This window comes from Neoarius graeffei, chromosome 10 (assembly GCF_027579695.1).
Source record: "Neoarius graeffei isolate fNeoGra1 chromosome 10, fNeoGra1.pri, whole genome shotgun sequence".
NCBI classification, from domain to species: Eukaryota; Metazoa; Chordata; class Actinopteri; order Siluriformes; family Ariidae; genus Neoarius; species Neoarius graeffei.
Window position 1 is genome coordinate 63,572,713 of NC_083578.1, and position 21,271 is coordinate 63,593,983.

At 39.5% G+C, this 21,271-nt stretch overlaps 2 protein-coding genes across 3 annotated transcripts in view; one reads left to right on the forward strand and one right to left on the reverse strand.

The window, feature by feature from the left end:
- Positions 1-8,539: 8,539 nt before the first annotated feature.
- Positions 8,540-10,362, forward strand: gpr37l1b (G protein-coupled receptor 37 like 1b). Its single transcript, XM_060932075.1, has 2 exons — positions 8,540-9,223; positions 9,529-10,362. Exons 1-2 carry the CDS (start codon positions 8,540-8,542, stop codon positions 10,360-10,362), a joined length of 1,518 nt encoding a protein of 505 aa, XP_060788058.1.
- Positions 10,363-18,947: 8,585 nt separating this feature from the next.
- cry3a (cryptochrome circadian regulator 3a) overlaps positions 18,948-21,271 on the reverse strand; it is a 32,167-nt gene continuing 29,843 nt past the window's right edge. For both annotated transcript variants that reach the window (XM_060932076.1, XM_060932077.1), the window contains exon 13: positions 18,948-20,960. In XM_060932076.1, the coding sequence (XP_060788059.1) occupies positions 20,791-20,960 (170 nt within the window). In that variant the 3' untranslated portion in view covers positions 18,948-20,790. The remainder of the gene's footprint in view (positions 20,961-21,271) is intronic.

Genomic DNA, 21,271 nt, shown 5'->3' on the forward strand with positions numbered 1-21,271 from the left:
ACCTGTGTGAGAGGCCTGCCCTAAAACCCACCTGAGTTTAAATATATTCAAATCAGTTGACAAGCAAATTCATAGTCAAAACAAGTCACCAAGCCTAAGAGTGTAGTGATTTAAAAGCAAGTTTATGTAGAGTTCCTGCCTGAGATTATATTATCTCAATCCTTTTACTTCTCGCGATCCTCTGTGCTTCATTTTATAAATGAGAGGCATTGAATGAGTTCAGCATTGTAGTGTTTACATCCAACAGGATCTTAAAAAGGAAATCCATCCTTGTTTCTCTGAATAGAGTTTAATTGGTTCACTCACGTGGCAGCACAGTGGTGCAGTGGTTTGCACTGTTGCCTCACAGCAAGAAGGTTCTGAGTTCGAATGGTGACCGGGGCCTTTCTGTGTGGAGTTTGCATGTTCTCCCTCTGCCTGTGTGGGCTTTCTCCACGTGATCCGGTTTCCTCCCATAGTCCAAAGGCATGCAGATTAGGTCAACTGGCTATATTTATACTGGCTAGTTGTGAGTGTGAATGGTTGTTTGTCCTGCAATAAACTGGCGACTTGCCCAGGGTGTACCCTGCCTCTTGCCTGAAGTCATTTGGGATTGGCTCCAGCTTCTGCTGCAACCCCTGATGGATAAGCAGTATAATTAATGGATGGATGGATGCAGGGGCACCGTTGGGGGGAGTTAGAATGATTCTAAGGGCTCAGCATTGACAGAGGGCCCTCAGAGGACAATATTAATATTATTATCATGTGTAAGTTAGGGGCGGCATGGTGGTGTAGTGGTTAGCGCTGTCGCCTCACAGCAAGAAGGTCTGGGTTCGAGCCCCGTGGCCGGCGAGGGCCTTTCTGTGCGGAGTTTGCATGTTCTCCCCGTGTCTGCGTGGCTTTGCTCCGGTTTCCCCCACAGTCCAAAGACATGCAGGTTAGGTTAACTGGTGACTCTAAATTGACCGTAGGTGTGAATGTGAGTGTGAATGGTTGTCTGTGTCTATGTGTCAGCCCTGTGATGACCTGGCGACTTGTCCAGGGTGTACCCCACCTTTCACCCGTATCAGCTGGGATAGGATCCAGCTTGCCTGCGACCCTGTAGAACAGGATAAAGCGGCTAGAGATAATGAGAGATGAGATAAAATATAAAAGTCTTTATATTTCACCCCCTCCCTATTCATTACATGGTACACTCTTGTGTAGGCAGAGCCAGAGCATGACACTGTGTTAGGTTTGTTGCTTTCTAATCCAGCACTAATGTTAGCTGCGCACAGTAGAAGCAGAATTGATGGTGAACCGTCAATAGATTGACATCATCATGTAGAAGTCGGGTTTCATAGGGCCCAAAATTTCTAGCGGTGCCCCCGGATGGATGGATGGTTAAGTCATGTAATTGAATAGAACTTGAAAGTAATTGTAACACCATGTCCCAACATGCCTCAACAATTTTTTTCCTGACCACCACCTTGATGAGCCAGAGTGGACTGAATAAATCAGTTCTGAACATTGCCTCTAGGAAGAGGTCCAAACAGAGCTTATCTGTTGATCCCCTATCCCTAAACCATTTATTTTTTATCAGAATGAATAACTTCTGAATCCTGAACATGCCAGAAGGATATGTGAGCAGAGTGCGAATTACCCCACCATAATTGGGGGGTCCACTGCCATCATGGTCCACTATCATATCAATCGCCCCCCGGTCCTGTCCCGTCTCATCTATGGAAGTCGGTGTCAGTAACTCAACACAATAACTCTGAACAATAATTTTTAATGTCATTAAGAAGCATGACAAACCATACAGTACTACTGTACCACAGAAGAAAAACAGCAGTACAACCTGATAACCTTCTTTGTCAGAACAAACTGGGTATCAACACTACAAATGAGTCACATACAGTATATACACACATGCAGAACAGTCCTGCTGAATGTCTTGCTCTCTTTCGTCCTGCTGTGCCTCTCCTGTCTGCTGGGAACCCATTTTCTTTATTCACATGAACAGTGTATAAAACCTAACTGCACCTACACTTGTACTGTAATTGTCTGTAGATCTTAGTGCTAATATTTACTACTTACTCTTTTAGCACCAAAAAAATGCCTGATGTCTGGCCCTTTTCTTTTCCTCATGTTTGGCCTACTGTCTCTGTGAATAAACTCAAACAGGGTACTCAGATGAAACTATGACTATCTTAAAAATAATACAAAAGGAATGTAAGTAAAAACAATAGAAAACATCCATGTACTATTTTGCCTAGGCTAGCCTACTACCTTGCTCTTTTTATGTTGCCCCCAGTCCCCAGAGGTTCTGATTGTAATTTTACATAGGCTTAGCTAGGCCTACACCAGAACTTCTTGTGCCTAATCACACACACAGGATGGGCCTATGTGCCAAATGAATTTCAGAAGGGCACAATTTATTCATGATAAAATGAGAATGGAAACATATGGAGTTCTTCTCCTTTGAAATGAGAATCGTTTCTATACCACACTGTAATAAGCTTGATTTAAATAGAGACTTAGCTTATCTTGCTAACTAACGTTGGTAACTAACGTTAACGTCCGTCCACTGTAGCCTTCTGGCCTCAGTGGGTAAGTAATTCAACGTATAAAGATGTGACATGAGCTGAAAGAACAAATCACTTTAATAAATGAAAGTTGTAAAATAACACATTTTCAACAGGCTAAAAGTTGGTTAGCAACTAACATTACCAATGCACGTCTTCTGCTGCAAACCATAGACTGTATAAACTGCTGCAAACCCATGGACTGTATCTGATGAATCAACTGAATACAGTGTGGACTAGAAGCTGTTGCTTCTGGCGCAGGGCTTTTCAAAGTGTGGGGCGTGTCTCCCCTAGGGGGCGCCAGAGTTCTTCAGGGGGGCGCAACATGAGGAAAAATAAACCAGAATAAGTTACTATTGCGGACATTTAGCGAACTTCAGCTAGCCTTTGCCAGAGACAAAATGGATCGATTTTTGGCACCTAAAGCTACAGTGAGTGAGGAGACAGAGTCTGGGCCAAGCAAACAAAGAAGGAAGTATGACCATGATTATTTAAAGTTTTGATTTTCATGGACTGGATCTGAAGATGCTCCACTGCCACAGTGTGTTGTCTGCCAAGAGGTGCTAGCTAATGATGCTATGAGATGTTTAAAATGTGTAAAACAAGATGTTTAAAAAAAGCACAGATGTTTAAAATGTGTAAAAAAAAAAAAAAAAAGAGGTTTTCTAAAAGCACAGATGTTTAAAATGTGTAAAAAAGAGGTTTTCAAAAAGCACAGATGCTTAAAATGTGTAAAAAAAAAAAAAGATGTTTTAATAAAGCTCATATGTTTTAAATGTGTAAAAAAAGATGTTTTCAAAAAGCACAGATGTTTAAAATGTGTAAAAGAAAAAAAATGTGTACAACAACCTTTTTTTTTTAAATACGAATGGAACATTAAGTATAGCAACAACAAACATTGGGGGGAGGGGGGGCGCTGTTGTTTATTTGCTCTCTACGGGGGGGCTGACTCTCCCACACTTTGAGAACCCCTGCTCTAGCGCGTTCTAGCGCTGCGGTGACTAAAAATGGTACGGTCCACAATAGGGGTGCCTGTCTGAAATCAATTTACATTAAAATGTTCCTACAATAAGAATGCCGAATGGGAGTTGGTTTGAATTATATATTCCTTTTCACAAAATCAGAAAAAATATCGGGACCCCCCCCCCCCCCCCCCCCCCCAAAAAAAAAAAAAAAAAAAACTATATTTTTGTCTCTTTGGGGGGTACTGGGTCTTCATTGGGGGGTATAGTACCCCCCAGTACCCCCCGTAATTCGAACTATGTATGTGAGCGCTTGTGTCTTTACTGTGGGGGTTCTAGATACCTGGTCCTTACAATCAATTGGGAAGTATCTTCACAAATGATATAACTAACTTATCTAATCAAAATTCAGATGAGCTTGGATGAGGTTGTTATATATTTTTCTAGTACTCACATTTGGTCCAAGTCAGTAAGATCCCTTGGAGGCCATGCTCTTCACTCTGCCACATTCAGGCACTGGGTGGTAGACCACTGGGGAGTGTGTACAATGAAGGGACAGCCACTAGGGAACTATAAATATGATCTGATGCCACATGGTCGGGCAATGCCCCTACTTTTTTCCAGTCATTTATTAGTGAGGTACTCAATGACATGCTCCACAGGTTTGTAGTGGATTTCATTGATTATATCTTGGTGTATTCCAGGCTCCAGCTTGCCTGCGACCCTGTAGAACAGGATAAAGTGGCTAGAGATAATGAGATGAGATATCTTGGTGTATTCCTACAGTCTGGATGAGCTCATACATACTGTAGGTCACAAGGGCCACACGGAGACAATGTCTGGATCAAATGTTCTCTGGCAGCTGGATCCGTTACTGACCTTTTTCTTGTACACCTGAATCTTGCAAAGTTAAGGAGTCCTGACCAAGGTAAACCCCTTCACTTATTTCTCTAATCAGCTTTCTAGGGCTGAGAGGAATTACGATGTGGATAACCAGGATCTCCTAGCCATCAAGCTGGCCCATCATAACCTGGAGTACATTAGAAGGGCCCAATATATGTGTCCATATCAACCCCTGCAACATACTGTCCCCTAAGAAATGCCACCACCTGCAATCATGGTTGATGTATCCCTGGCTTATGATGCAAGAGCCTACATGAACTCCGGTATCTGGTGGACTGAGAAGATTACAATCTAAAGGACACTCATAGGTCCCTACTGAGAATGTTCCAAGCCATCTTCTGAAGATGAGTTCACTCAACGATACCCTGATAACCAAGCTCCAACGGTGACATTCAATGCTCAATTCTGTCACATCAGAAGTAACTCCTAGGAGTGAGGCTTGTGTTTAGCAAAAAAAAAATCCCGCCAATGCACTCCTCGTACTCTGTCAGCCCTGAGTATTAAAACCTGCAGCTCATTTCCTATTCACGGACTCACTTGAATTATGTACAACTTTTCACACTATGTTCATTAAATTTAACTGTGATAAAATGCTAGATTAAGCAGATATATAGAGCAGATATATTTATGACAAAGAAAGAAAGAAAGAAAGAAAGAAAGAAAGAAAGAAAGAAAGAAAGAAAGACTGTCTAAAATTATGATAAGAGCAATTAGTTGGAGAAGGCTCTTTTTTTATGAGTAATACAGTGCTAAGTGTGTGTGTGTGTGTGTGTGTGTGTGTGTGTGTGTGAGCACGTGTGCACATGTGTGTATGTGTATTTGGTGTACCAGTATGTGTGCAGGATCTAAAGATCCTACAGCTTTTAGTTTTACACACAGAGTAAAGTATCCTTATTGACACAGCCAGGCGTCAAAGAGGGCCCAGCCTTCTTCATAAACAGTAGTCTTGGCAGGTTGCCTTGGTTTTAGTCAAAAAGTCAGCAATATTCTTTTAAGCATCTAGTAGGTGGATTAAACTATTATTTACTTATCGGTTTGTTGACTGGAAATAAGCCTAATGAGTACTTTAATTCTTCTAACAAGTCTTTGACCAATTAAATAGTCTCTTACTAAAGGTGTGCCCTGGTTAGACTACCTTTTCAAAAACTGTACTGGTTGTAAATTTTATGTAATGGTGTAACAAATATTGTTCCTAACCCCTAAGATGTCATTAAAAACAAGATCTTCAGAATGGCAAAATTCTGAAAGTAAAATTTTAATGTACTTGAAGCTGAATCTCTCTCTCTCTCTCTCTCTCTCTCTCTCTCTCTCTCTCTCTCTCTCTCTTTTTGTAATTCTTGCTTCATGAAATAGTCACCAGGAATGCTTGTCAATTTAATCAGTGTGCCTTGTCAAAAGTTAATTAGTAGAATTTATTGCCTTCTTAATGTGTTTGGGATCATCATACAGTAAATAGCCCTTGGACTGTATACTAAAAAAATCTAAGAGCAGGATATATAGTGTTGGTAGATAGTGTTGACACACTTTCTTGGCAAACACACCACTGCAGAAAGACATTTACGTAAACCTATGTGTATTATCCATCCATCCATCCATCCATCCATCCATCCATCCATTATCTGTAGCCACTTATCCTGTTCTACAGGGTCGCAGGCAAGCTGGAGCCTATCCCAGCTGACTATGGGCGAGAGGCGGGGTACACCCTGGACAAATCACCAAGTCATTGCAGGGCTGACACATAGAGACAAACAATAATTCACACTCACATTCACACCTACAGTCAATTTAGAGCCACCAATTAGCCTAACCTGCATGTCTTTGGACTGTGGGAGAAACCGGAGCACCCGGAGGAAACCCACGCAGACACGGAGAGAACATGCAAACTCCACACAGAAAGGCCCTCGCCAACCGCTGGGCTCAAACCCAGGACCTTCTTGCTGTGAGGCGACAGCCACCGTGCCACCGTATTCCCATCTCATCTCATCTCATCTCATTATCTGTAGCCGTTTTATCCTGTTCTACAGGGTCGCAGGCAAGCTGGAGCCTATCCCAGCTGACTACGGGCGAAAGGCAGGGTACACCCTGGACAAGTCGCCAGGTCATCACAGGGCTGACACATAGACACAGACAACCATTCACACCCTACAGTCAATTTAGAGTCACCAGTTAACCTAACCTGCATGTCTTTGGACTGTGGGGGAAACCGGAGCACCTGGAGGAAACCCACGCAGACACGGGGAGAACATGCAAACTCCACATGGAAAGGCCCTCGCCAACCGCCTGGCTCGAACCCAGGACCTTCTTGCTGTGAGGTGACAGCCACCATGCCACCGTATTAGCCATCTTTAATGTTTAATATGTTTCATTGTTACAGACCACTGTGAATATTTTGTCTAAACTAAAGCAATTTTGTTGTAATCAATTTACATAAAGTGTGTATAGTCATAAATGCTAGTTAAATGTAGGAATGTAAAAGTAGGACAAATCCCTGGACCAGAACATTAAAAATTAATTAAAATGTAAAAATTGTTCACAAAAAAATGATTCAAAAATCAGTAGTGCAGTATGCCATTACTTTCACTTTCTGCCAAAAGCTAGAACATTTTGAATGGAGCACAAACTGGCCAGTCAGTGGATTAATTAATAGTATTGCCCACGTCTTTGTGTAAATTAGTTCATTTATTAAGATGAAGACACTGCCCTCTTCTGACAAACCACAGTAACTACATTGAAGGACCCCACTCCTATAACTAGTTCCAGCCTATCACTAATGGTGTACTGTGAAATCACACATAATACTAAAAACATGTAATACATTGCAAATGTTCTGCTAAAATCTGATGTATGAAATGGTATATTGTCATGGTAAGTTATTAGTACCTTCTATTACTGTATACAATATAGTCAGAAAGTACAATTGTATACACAGGAACTTAGGATCTTATGAGCAAATTATGAGTGTGAGCATCAGAGTCAGTTTGAAATTCATTATAGTTTTAACATAAAGTCTACTGAGTTGAAGTTATTAACTGTTCAATGATGGAGACTTCAGTGTAAAATTTAGCAACTGCAATCCTTAGGCTATCCAAGGAAGAACATCCACAACTATCTTTATGGTTTCTATGTGGTACCATCCACAGTAATCTTATGGTGATCTTTTGGCTGTCCTTGTGGAGCTATTCTCAGCAGCAGCGAGTAGGTTTCATGTGATGAGAACTCCAAACAGAAGTAGGGCACCAGGATGGATCAGGCAGGTCCAGAAAGCAGAAGGAGTAATTCACTGGTATTTCAGGAGTAGCATATGAGCAAGGGGTTGGGGGGCCTGAGAAAGGGAGCAGAAAGAGAACAAGAACAGGTTATTAGGTATGCTCTTGTCATGTTACTGGTTAGAGAAAATGTACATTGTGCGCAGAGTGCAAGCAGGGACTCCGGCAATACTAGCTATGACAGCATAACTAAAAGGGAGAGACAGAAGGTAACAGACATGAGGGCACCATCAACAAACCTGAGTCAACACATGAGAGGGGAGAGAAGGGGCATCCCAGTTTACCAAAACAATCTACACCCATGAACCCTCCAGATCTGTGCCTTTTCCTAAGGAAAAAAATTACAAAATGCTTGACTAAACAAATATGTTTTCAGCTTAAACTTAAACACTGAGACCGTGTCTGAGTCCCGAACACTACTTTGTAGGGCTGTTCCACAACTGTAGGGGCTTGTAAGGCAAAGCTCTGCCCCCTGCTGTTGCCTTCAAATGACCAATGAAGTGTCAATATTAAATAACCAATTTGGTTACTACTATTTTGTGGTACATACAAAAAGTTAAGTTCAGATGTATTACTTTTACCAGCAGAGGGCCTTATTCTACTGATTCTTTGCAACAGAAAGGAGGCGTGGAGGCGTTCCTCTGCCAAACAGTAATGAAAAAGACCAGCCTTCCATGGATGTGCAAAGAGAGCTGAGTTCTGGCAGACAAGACTGCAGAACCTAAATGGTCTTTGGCATGAGGGATCTCAGGCTTTGGTTACATTGGGTCTACATTCTGCCCTTTATTTCGTACTCTACAGCTTCAGTGTGAACTGCAATCACCCAGTTTGGAAACTAGTTGAACCCTTTTTTTTTTTGAAGATGGAGAAGGGCAGTTTGAGATTGATTTATGTACTGACCCTAGTCATGTTTTTGGGTGTCTGTGCTTCCGGATCAAAAACCGAGGGGAAGAGTGGAACATCTCCATGGAACCAGCAAGAAGCTCAAGAGCTTTTTGCTCAAAAAAAGATCTTTGGGGATGTTGGAGTTAGTGACTTTGATCAAGATGAATTCCATATGGAGATGTCAAAAGCAGAATATATGGAGGATGCAGATGGCGGTTCTGTGCACACACCATCTGAAGAGTTTTCTGGAACTCACCCAACTCCAACATCTCAGTCAGACCTACCCAGTTTGAGTCTGGCATCTAGTGTCAACAAAGATGGCAGCACTGGTGGAATCCCCACTAAAAACAATACCACAGAACAAGACATCACAAGGATCTACAACCCTCTGTTCCCAGTAACAACCAGCTCCTACAGTGCCTATGGGATCCTGTTTCTGGCCCTTGTAGTGTTTGCTGTAGGGATTGTGGGTAATCTGGCAGTCATGTGCATCGTGTGGCATAACTACTTCATGAGGAGTGCATGGAACTACATCCTGGCCAGCCTGGCTTTCTGGGACTTCCTGGTCCTGTGTTTCTGCCTGCCTGTGGTGGTGTTTAATGAACTCACCCACAAACGGCTACTGGGGGATTTTTCTTGCAGGGTTATACCCTACGTGGAGGTGGGTCTGAGTCCCAGATTAGAAATAATGACAAGTTTAATTTCTAAACTGTAAGAAATAAGATGAAAATACAGTGTTTATATAGTATCTTTACCATGTAATGTTTAAAGCAAGTCTCTCTGCGATTTGAGAGAAATATATATGAACAAATATAGAAAATAGGACAAAATTATTGGTCATTAATAATTGGTTGGTTTACTTTATAATCACTGCTTTATCCCCCCCCAAAAAAAAATAAGACATAAGAGAATACATTATTGAGGTAATATATTGACATCTTTTAACTTTTTTATGTACATATGCAGGTAACATCTCTAGGTGTGACATCCTTCAGTCTGTGTGCACTTGGTATCGACCGTTTTCATGCAGCCACCAGCTCCCTCCCAAAGGCCCGGCGAGTGGAGCGTTGCCAGTCCGTCCTGACCAAATTGGCAGTGGTGTGGATTGGTTCCATGGTTTTGGCAGCCCCAGAGCTACTCATCTGGCAGCTGCAACAAGTCAAATCCCCTTCTCTGGGTGTCCAGATGGATGTGTGCATCATGAGCCCATACCCAAACCTCCCAGAGTCCATTTACTCTCTGATCATCAACTACCATGACACTCGCATCTGGTGGTACTTTGGCTGTTACTTCTGCCTGCCTGTGGTCTTCACTTTGCTCTGTCAGCTGGCCACCTGCCATGTCTCCAACGATAGTGGAAGCTCTGGCAAGCGGACCGAAGACCGTTCTCCATCCACAAAGCAGAAACTTCAACATGCACAGCAGATTGAACGGCAACTGAACTGCACCGTCATGGCACTGGCCGTGGTTTATGGGGTGTGTGCGCTGCCTGAGAACGTATGCAACCTTACTCTGACATATGCTTCTATACAGCCATCCAAGGATGTCTTGGCTCTCCTCACTCTGATAAATCAGTTTTTCCTATTCTTTAAGTCATCTGTGACGCCAGTGCTCTTGCTGTGTCTGTGTAAGACTCTGGGCCAGGCGTTTATGGACTGCTGCTGCTGCTGTTGTGAGGAATGCCAACCCAGCACCTCCTCTTCCTCCCAAAACATTGCTGAAAGCAAGCATGAGATGTCCTCATCTATTTTCTTTGACAAAGCCAAGGACAGCACAACCATTTTGTCTATTGGCAGCTGAGTCATCAGACTTTGCTTTGAAGTAATAAGGTCACAAGATGACCCTGAATTATTTCTCACGTCCACTTTCATTGCATCTCGTATTAGTGACCATGACATTTTTTCCCCCCAGGCTCACTGTCTGATGGGAAAATTCACTGAGTTCTTAGGTGGTGCTAGAAGTTGTCCCTTTGCGGCTCTGAAGCTTCTTTTAAAAGGAGGAAGCATTCAACATGTTTAAACAATCAGTATAAGTGGTCAATTACAGGCAGAACCCACTTCATGCACAAATTTAAATTCTTAGCTCGACTAATCAAAACATATTGCACCATTTTGTCATAAATGTAAAGTTACTGTAATATTCTCTCAAGATAGATTTAGGTTTTGTAATTTAATTCATTAACACCTTCTGTCATCAGGGGATCATGTCAAGTCTCTATAGAATGTTAGCACATATGGCTCTGTCACACTGTCAGATTTGTATAAAAACTTGTGACTTTTATGAGTAGGTCCATATTTAGTGATGGGTTTCAACATTTTAGATACCTGACAAGCACTAAATAATTCATATACAAATTATTTGTTCAGATAGGTATATATTTTCAAGATGCTCTTTTTTTTGAGACGTGGGGTTGTTTACGTAACAAATAGTGCTGGTTAATAATTAATGCCATAGTTTTATTTTTATGTAACAGCTTGACTAGTTTGCATACTCTTAATTATTATAAAATATTGTACAAGCACTGTATTGTTTTATTAGACTGTAAATAAACTTAAGAAACACAGACACTGAAAGTGTTGATGGTACCATTTTGTTTTTTTTAATGTGAAGTTTCAATTAGCACAAAAAGCAACTGAAAATGCCTTTCAGAGTTAATTACTAAATTTTAATTGAACAAAGTTGTTGAATGAACAAGTGCTTTACCTACACAGATTCAACCATGATCTGTGAGGTTCTTTTTTTTTTCAGTGTATGAAATGTAATCAGAACCTAAGCAAGTGTGCAGCAGAATGTGTAACTAGCAGGAGTTTGTTTTGAATCTTCGTATGTCTGTTGAAGCGACGAGTTTTGTCTACACAGGCTTGGTTGGTTTCTTCTTTCCCATAAGGTTTTCATTGTTCTGAAAAGAAGATGGAGGCTTCCACTGAATATCAATGTCCAGACTACAGCCGAGTTGCCAAGAGACCACCAAAAATTCACATGCATTTCAGACTGGCTAATAGTGAACACAAAACCCTTGGATTTTCCCACCTTTCTTGGTTGTCACAGGAACCAGAGCTGATCTGTTAATAGCATGATGTTTGTATGCTTTCATGTTTGACTGTTAAATCAAGTGTGCAAATTACTTTGAACAATTAGTTTTATAGACTATCTCACTACAAACCAGCACATTAACCACAAGACAGGACTATAGATTATTCTACATGTGTAATAAAATAAAAAATTGTCTAATTATCCAGCAGAAAGAATTATTTGTTACAGAGAGAGACATGCCTGTCCCTGTAAAGAGGTTTTGTACAGGTTGACCTCCTTAGACTCCTAGCCTTGGCCTGTGTTCAGTAGCTGTCAGGGATTGGAAAGATGAAAAAGAGAATGAGCAGCCTCATTAGAGAGTTGGAGCTTTACAGATGGAGCTCTATTGGCACTAATGACTGAGAAGGAACAGACTAATCTCTGTTCCCTATAATGAAACTTGAGCCCAAATCAGAAAAGCGTTTCTAACGTTCTGAATAAATGAATAATCATAATGATGATGAGAATGATGATATGTGACTGATTACAGTACTCGTCAAAACTTTGGCACAGATGCACTTTTTTAAAGGTTAAATCTAGAAATTTTGGAATAGTAAACAAGATATGGTCAAAACTATGAAATTACACAGAATCTGTCATGATCTTATGAAAAAACATTACAACAAAAGACTTTCATTTCAAAAACAAGCTCGGATGTGGATTGGCTATATGAGGTATGAATTTCCCCGAGGTATGAATGAGCCTATGAATGAGTTTGTATGTGTATAGGTTCCCTACAATGGACTGGCATCCCATCTAAGGTATATCCCAGGTACTAAAGTGCATGAATGAATGAAAACTAACCCTTAGAAAAAAATTCAAGTTTTTTTTTCTCTCTCTTTCTCTGGGAACCCTTAAAATATCATGTCCCAAAAAAGGCGAACCAATTAAAATTACACCATTAGAAAAGAAGGGTTCCTGTTCACACAAGGGTTTCAATTAGAATTATTTTAGAAAGGTAAAACCATTCACCATCAACAACCAACCCCTTTTTGAAGTAAAGTGTAGATCTTATATTTTAAATATATTGTATACATGAAATTACATTGCGTGTGTATATATGCACAGTTTATGTACACTGTGTGTGTGTGTTTGTATACATATAAACAAACACACACACACGCACACACTCAGTATATAAAGGGTGTCTCAAAAGTCAAAGGAAATTAACACTTTTACAACCCCGATTCCAAAAAAGTTGGGACAAAGTACAAATTGTAAATAAAAATGGAATGCAATGATGTGGAAGTTTCAAAATTCCATATTTTATTCAGAATAGAACATAGATGACATATCAAATGTTTAAACTGAGGAAATGTATCATTTAAAGAGAAAAATTAGGTGATTTTAAATTTCATGACAACACCACATCTCAAAAAAGTTGGGACAAGGCCATGTTTACCACTGTGAGACATCCCCTTTTCTCTTTACAACAGTCTGTAAACGTCTGGGGACTGAGGAGACAAGTTGCTCAAGTTTAGGGATAGGAATGTTAACCCATTCTTGTCTAATGTAGGATTCTAGTTGCTCAACTGTCTTAGGTCTTTTTTGTCGTATCTTCCATTTTATGATGCACCAAATGTTTTCTATGGGTGAAAGATCTGGACTGCAGCCTGGCCAGTTCAGTACCCGGACCCTTCTTCTACGCAGCCATGATGCTGTAATTGATGCAGTATGTGGTTTGGCATTGTCATGTTGGAAAATGCAAGGTCTTCCCTGAAAGAGACGTCGTCTGGATGGGAGCATATGTTGCTCTAGAACCTGGATATACCTTTCAGCATTGATGGTGTCTTTCCAGATGTGTAAGCTGCCCATGCCACACGCACTAATGCAACCCCGTACCATCAGAGATGCAGGCTTCTGAACTGAGCGCTGATAACAACTTGGGTCGTCCTTCTCCTCTTTAGTCCGAATGACACGGTGTCCCTGATTTCCATAAAGAACTTCAAATTTTGATTCGTCTGACCACAGAACAGTTTTCCACTTTGCCACAGTCCATTTTAAATGAGCCTTGGGGCAGAGAAGACGTCTGCACTTCTGGATCACGTTTAGATACGGCTTCTTCTTTGAACTATAGAGTTTTAGCTGGCAACGGCGGATGGCACGGTGAATTGTGTTCACAGATAATGTTCTCTGGAAATATTCCTGAGCCCATTTTGTGATTTCCAATACAGAAGCATGCCTGTATGTGAGGCAGTGCCGTCTAAGGGCCCGAAGATCACGGGCACCCAGTATGGTTTTCCGGCCTTGACCCTTACGCACAGAGATTCTTCCAGATTCTCTGAATCTTTTGATGATGATATGCACTGTAGATGATGATATGTTCAAACTCTTTGCAATTTTACACTGTCAAACTCCTTTCTGATATTGCTCCACTATTTGTCGGCGCAGAATTAGGGGGATTGGTGATCCTCTTCCCATCTTTACTTCTGAGAGCCGCTGCCACTCCAAGATGCTCTTTTTATACCCAGTCATGTTAATGACCTATTGCCAATTGACCTAATGAGTTGCAATTTGGTCCTCCAGTTGTTCCTTTTTTGTACCTTTAACTTTTCCAGCCTCTTATTGCCCCTGTCCCAACTTTTTTGAGATGTGTTGCTGTCATGAAATTTCAAATGAGCCAATATTTGGCATGAAATTTCAAAATGTCTCACTTTTGACATTTGATATGTTGTCTGTGTTCTATTGTGAATACAATATCAGTTTTTGAGATTTGTAAATTATTGCATTCCGTTTTTATTTACAATTTGTACTTTGTCCCAACTTTTTTGGAATCGGGGTTGTAGCTATATATATATATATATATATATATATATATATATATATATATATATATATATATATATATATATTTCCAAAACATTCTGTATACGATTTCCATTTTTTGTAAACACACAGAGGCTTTTCTCCCACTCACGATGAATTCGTGTTAACATCTGGCATTATTCATATAGTTGCACATTGAATGCATTCCATTAAATGACCTTTGTGCTGTATATATATATATATATATATATATATATATATATATATGTGTGTGTGTGTGTGTGTGTGTGTGTGTGTGTGTGCATACATACATACACACAGACAGCCGTTAAGAAGGCCTTTAATGAAAGAAGAATGTATTGAAATCATTCTCATGGCTACAGCACAAAGGTCATTTAATGGAATGCATTCAATGTGCAACTATATGAATAATGCCAGATGTTAACACAAATTCATCGTGAGTGGGAGAAAAGCCTCTGTGTGTTTACAAAAAATGGAAATCGTATACAGGATGTTTTGGAAATATATTTACATTTAGCTAAAAATTGTTAATTTCCTCTATGTATGGAGACTTTTGGGACACCCTGTGTGTGTATATATAATGTGTGTGTGTGTGTGTGTATGTGTGTGTGTATATATATATATATATATATATATATATATATATATATAAACAGTTATTCTATGAAATCGAGTCGTAGGCTAGATTAGCTGATAAGGCGCGTAGCGGCAAGTTGGCTATAAGCCACGTGCGATGAGATTGAGTGGAATAACTGTTATTCTATCCACATTCACTGGATTTTGAGAAACAGAGCATTTTTATTTTTTGCAAAGTCGATAAATAAAAACTTTACACAAAACATCTGACAAAATAATTTCCGCTTCGAATGTAAACAAATCGGTGAAATGACAGTAGCAATTTGTGAAAAATGCTATAATAATAATTCTTGAAAAAAAAAGATATGTTCTTACCATCAAATATTTTTATTCCATATTTTTTTTTTAGGGTGTTCTTTTTCTTCTTCTTTAGGGTTTTTTGGCTGACTTGACGCATGTTGTCAAAATGGTGAACTGGTTCAAAATTTAAATTCTTTTGATTAGCTTGCATATTTTTTGTGGATGTGTCCATATAATATAAAGAACATTACATGGTGGCATGAAGATATGAAGTTTATTTTCTCGTGTTGAAAATATTTTCACTCATTGGGTTCGTTCATTCATCACTATGTTCAGTAAAGTGCATTTGAGCAAGATGACCTCTTGTTGGGCTGAATTTTAAGCTTAGAAGTCTTCAAAATCATAGGAAGTGTTGTGTGTTTGTGTGAATGTGCTCAATCTCATCTTCAGGCTAGGCTCAGTGAATGAGCGCTAATATGACCTGAATGTCCTTCAGTTTCACATAAAGCACTGTCTCCCCTCGCCTTGTTAAGAGGACAATGTTTGTTTTGTTTCACCAAGTTTGAAGAGTAGAGGTTGTGAGAGGGGGAGACGGATGAGAGCGACGCTATGGCAACCGGATTTGGCCCCTCAGAAGTATGTTAACATACAAATCAGGGTCCTGGACCACTGTTTATTCAGAAGACAGGAAACTCAAGTGAGTTTCATTCTGATTCACAGATTGGTGATGCCAGCAAGAGTAGGAAAAAAGGTGGGGTTTTTTCCATTGCACTTGTTGGCAAAATTTTGTATTCAAGGCCTGTAGTGACTGAAACAAGGGTTGGGGAGGCGAGGTCAGGGAAAAAGTACAGGCGGCCCCATTTCTATCCTTTTTGAGGGTCTAAAAACTCAGCCCACTCACAATATCCTTGCCAAGCCAGCAAGAGAGAACAGAGAAGAGCTGTGGATGTAGATTTCTCACTCGCCTTGCGCTCATATTCACTTTGTCAGGTTACCATAGTATGCTGTATACTGGTACAGAGGAGAACACAAAAATAGTTCTAAAATCTCGTCAAGAAAGATTTACATACTTAATATATGCATTGCCATGTTGCCATTTCCAAAGTTTGGTTTGTATTCTTTTAATCCACTCTTTAGCAGTTGCCTATATTGCACTATTCTAACACCATTTCTTTTGTTTAATATTTCTACATCAATTGATCTCAGTAACGATCTAAAATACATAAAATCTTCTCTGCAGGAAACCTGCTTGGTGCTGCCCTTGTAAAATAAATGTTAATTTTTTTAAACATCAACAGCGCCCCCAAGCGTCATCAGTTATTTAATGCAACATTTTCATTGAATATGAAAAAGGGTATTTAACAAAGCAGCAAACATTTACTAGAGAGGAGCTTTAGCTGGTGCACTAATCTTTGTTGCAGCACGTTGACACCATTTTTCTCAGACTGGAAGCGAAGTGAACTAAAATTTATGACCCTAATAGACTTTCATTACCTTCTGAAAACTGCTGCATTCATCCTTTAAGATTTTTTTTAATTCATTCTAAAATTTGTAAGGGGCATTGACACCTCACAGTTCCAGGAGCCCGTTTAAATCTGAGCTCAGGTTACTCTCTGTGTGAAGTTTCACATGGTGTTCTGTGTGGATCGATGGAGTACACTACCGTTCAAAAGTTTGGGGTCACCCAGACAATTTTGTGTTTTCCATGAAAAGTCACACTTTTATTTACCACCATAAGTTGTAAAATGAATAGAAAATATAGTCAAGACATTTTTCCGGCCATTTTGAGCATTTAATCGACCCCACAAATGTGATGCTCCAGAAACTCAATCTGCTCAAAGGAAGGTCAGTTTTATAGCTTCTCTAAAGAGCTCAACTGTTTTCAGCTGTGCTAACGTGATTGTACAAGGGTTTTCTAATCATCCATTAGCCTTCTGAGGCAATGAGCAAACACATTGTACCATTAGAACACTGGAGTGAGAGTTGCTGGAAATGGGCCTCTATACATCTATGTAGATCTCATCTCATTATCTCTAGCCGCTTTATCCTTCTACAGGGTCGCAGGCAAACTGGAGCCTATCCCAGCTGACTACGGGCGAAAGGCGGGGTACACCCTGGACAAGTCACCAGGTCATCACAGGGCTGACACATAGATACAGACAACCATTCACACCCACATTCACACCTATGGTCAATTTAGAGTCACCAGTTAACCTAACCTGCATGTCTTTGGACTGTGGGGAAAACCGGAGCACCCGGAGGAAACCCATGCGGACACGGGGAGAACATGCAAACTCCACACAGAAAGGCCCTCGCCGGCCACAGGGCTCGAACCCGGACCTTCTTGCTGTGAGGCGACAGCGCTAACCACTACACCACCGTGCCGCCCACCTATGTAGATATTGCACCAAAAACCAGACATTTAGTAGAATTTAGCTAGAATAGTCATTTACCACATTAGCAATGTATAGAGTGTATTTCTGATTAGTTTAAAGTGATCTTCATTGAAAAGAACAGTGCTTTTCTTTCAAAAATAAGGAAATTTCAAAGTGACCCCAAACTTTTGAACGGTAGTGTATATTAAACTGATTCAAACCTGAACGGGTGTGTGGATGTGTGTTTATAGAGCTTTGCAGCTGACTGGCATCTCATCCAGGGTGTATTCCTGCTGTGCGCCCAGCATTCCAGGATAGGAGCCAGATTCACTCTGACTGACCAGGATAAAGTGGTTACTGAAGATAAACCAGAAAGATTCAACAGAATACACAACAACCACAACAAAATGGTTCGACACTTTACTTCAGTCTTCAATCTCATTTTGCACAAGGACTTTTTAAAGACTGGAGGATAGGTAGAAAGTGTCAAATGAAACATTTCACAGAAAGGAAATAAAATGAACAAAACAAATCCATGTCGAGGGAAAAGACATTTTGCAGTAACAAATACAGATAACAACAGAACACAGGAATCAGAGTTAAAAAGCACTCTCAACATTCAAAAGAACATCACAAACACAAATTATGCATCAATTACCATTGATTAATCACTGCACACATAGGAATAAAGTTTATGGCCGATATTTACATGTTACAGAGAAAGAAATCTTACTGGGCATCTGGACTGGTGATGCTGTAAACATTTATGCAGATATAACAGACTGATGTTGGTCATGTGACCAGCAAAACAACAACAAAAAACAGTAGCAGTTAGATACATGGATCACTTAAGCACAATGCCAAATTATGCACAGAGTATTTTAAAAAAAGTATACTTTAATCATAAAATCATTTGCTCTCACTGAAAGTTTTGTTCTGTTTTTTTTTAATTATTATTTTTTACAAAGACATTTTTGTGATTCCTACTCAATTATTTTGGTATGTGCAAAAAAAAAAAACTTTTGGAAACAGCTGTAACATAATATTGGGTTTTACACCTTCTGTGATATTAAAATATAAAGAGGAAAAAAAATCTCATCACCTCCCTGACAAAAATACTGCTACTGAATATATGATGCTTCACGTTTGTGATTTAATGGATCACAACTTAGTGTAAAAGCGAAAAAAAAAAAAAAAGCTTGGCTTTTGAGATCCAGTCAATTGATTAATGAGAACAAGAAAAAGGAAAATAAAAAAACAACCCCCCCCCCCCCCCCCCCCCAATTCTGGCTCAAACCTCGAGTACTTTTGAGAACTAAACAAATTATCAGCAGGAGGAAAATAAACATGTTCACCTTTTGAATGCCTCCACATATTTTCACTTGGAGCTGATTTACAGTAATGAATTTTCTTAGTATAAAAAAGGGGAGGGGGTGTTCATGCACAACTATAAAACTAGAAGTACATATGGCATTAAAAGCACATTTTATGCATCTGTATTATGATGAATAGCTGGTATGAACATCAACTCCAGTTACTGCCATTCTTTAACTGTCGTTTGTTGTGTTTTAGGCATTTGCTGGCTGAGGTCGGACCAGGAGTTCTATTCATAAAAAAAAAAAAACACTGTACTACGAAGCACTCTATAATCTTTTGATGTTCAGTTAATCCTAAATAAAAAGACATTGATATTCCAAAAACATTCCTAACAAACTATTTTTCTAATTTAAATAATGTCACCATGAGAATCTATAAACAAATTTACATTATTTACCATACTAGTGTCAAGGACTTTTCCTTGCCTTCAATAGAACCTGACATAAAATAAAACAGCATTACTAAGTACTGACTCTCTTACAAAAAAAAAGCAACAAAAAAACAAAAAAAAAGCATAATGTGGCTTTAAAAATGTGAAAACATTGTTCAATATACATTTGAATGCAAAAGTTAGCATCCCTCTTGTTTTGTGGGTGAAACATAAACTTTACCTCTGTTTACAGAACATGACTTCCTGCTTTTTCATGCTGTCCAACTGAATGCCTTTTATAACATGGCATTATAGCAATCAAGTTTCTGTTATCTTTATTAGCAAGTTCAAAGGTCTGTATCCCCAGTGACATGCTTTGATTTATTTTTATGTGCCTTTGTTCAGGTCTTATTTATGCCAAGAAGAGTTCAGTCAGGCTCTAAAGTTCTCAAGTAGTCAAGAGTCAGAAAGGAAAAACAAACAAACAATCAAACAAAAAAGACCTAAAACTGAAAATACTAACTTTTACAGAGCTGGTGAACTGTGTAAAAAAAGTCAGAGTGTTGAGTGACACCGTTATTAGTAGTAAAAATTAGAAACACAAAAACATGTCCAAAGACTGGAAAAATATTCTTTTAAAAAATACTTTTTTTGTGAGTGATTCAAACATCCTGAAAAAGTTCTTAGTGGCAAACGGAAGAACAGAAATAACAATAACAAATAAGAATACCACATTTACATTACATTCTGAAATACTTCACTATTAATAGCAATGCAAAAAAATCATATTATTGGTTTCATCATTTAGAAGTCGGGGTATGCAAACTTTTGCAATCAATTGTAGTTACCATGTGTTAGTAAGACTCTAATGCATATAAATACTCATACACTGGCTGCTGCAAAGATCCGATGTCTTTTATATTCTTCTTGATATAAAAGGTTTCCAAATTTACAAAATACTACAGTGCCAGTAGCAGCTTTTTTCCTGGAAAAAAGTAGCATTTACCGGCATTAAATGACAAAACTGTTGCCAACAACAAAAAAAATAAATATATACAGTAACTGTTTTGAAAAGGAAAGGACCAGTTTTCAGTTTCACCTCTATTCACCTTCTTTATATCTGACCATTCAGGATATTAATTCTAACCCATATGGCCCAGTAATCCAATTCCCTATTACTGCAACAACAAACAAAGAAAAAGTATTCATATTAAAACCAGTGCTTCCTTCTATGTTCACTTCAGTTTGATATGTCCATCTAGCTCTTCTGAGAAACAAATGGCAAAGAATACAGTTGGTACAGACATGTCATATGGGTGTGGCTCATTATGAGAAACTCTGATGTTAAATTCTTATTAGCTCATGTTATGTTCAGTTTAGTGTACCACGTTGGTTGCCATCGGTGCCATGAACAGAAGTGATTGCTGCTATTTGTCGCTGTAGTTTGGGAGAAGTGGAGAGCATGTCGTCTCCTTCAGCGTCTCGTTCCGATTCTCGTTCCCTCTTACATGTGACACGTCCTGCTATGTGAAGCACACATCCTGAAACAGAAAAGAGAAGGTGGTCACTGATGAAAACAGAGTAAACAGAAAAGTAGGTGTGTACTAAGAACAAAATAAGTTACAGTGCTGTGTTCTAAAACAGGAACAGTTTTGGTTCTAAAATCTGATTGGCTGACCTGTGTTGGAAGCTGTAAAATTCTCATTATTTACAGACCTTTAATCATCTCAATAACTCATCTCATCTCATTATCTCTAGCCGCTTTATCCTTCTACAGGGTCGCAGGCAAGCTGGAGCCTATCCCAGCTGACTATGGGCGAAAGGCGGGGTACACCCTGGACAAGTCGCCAGG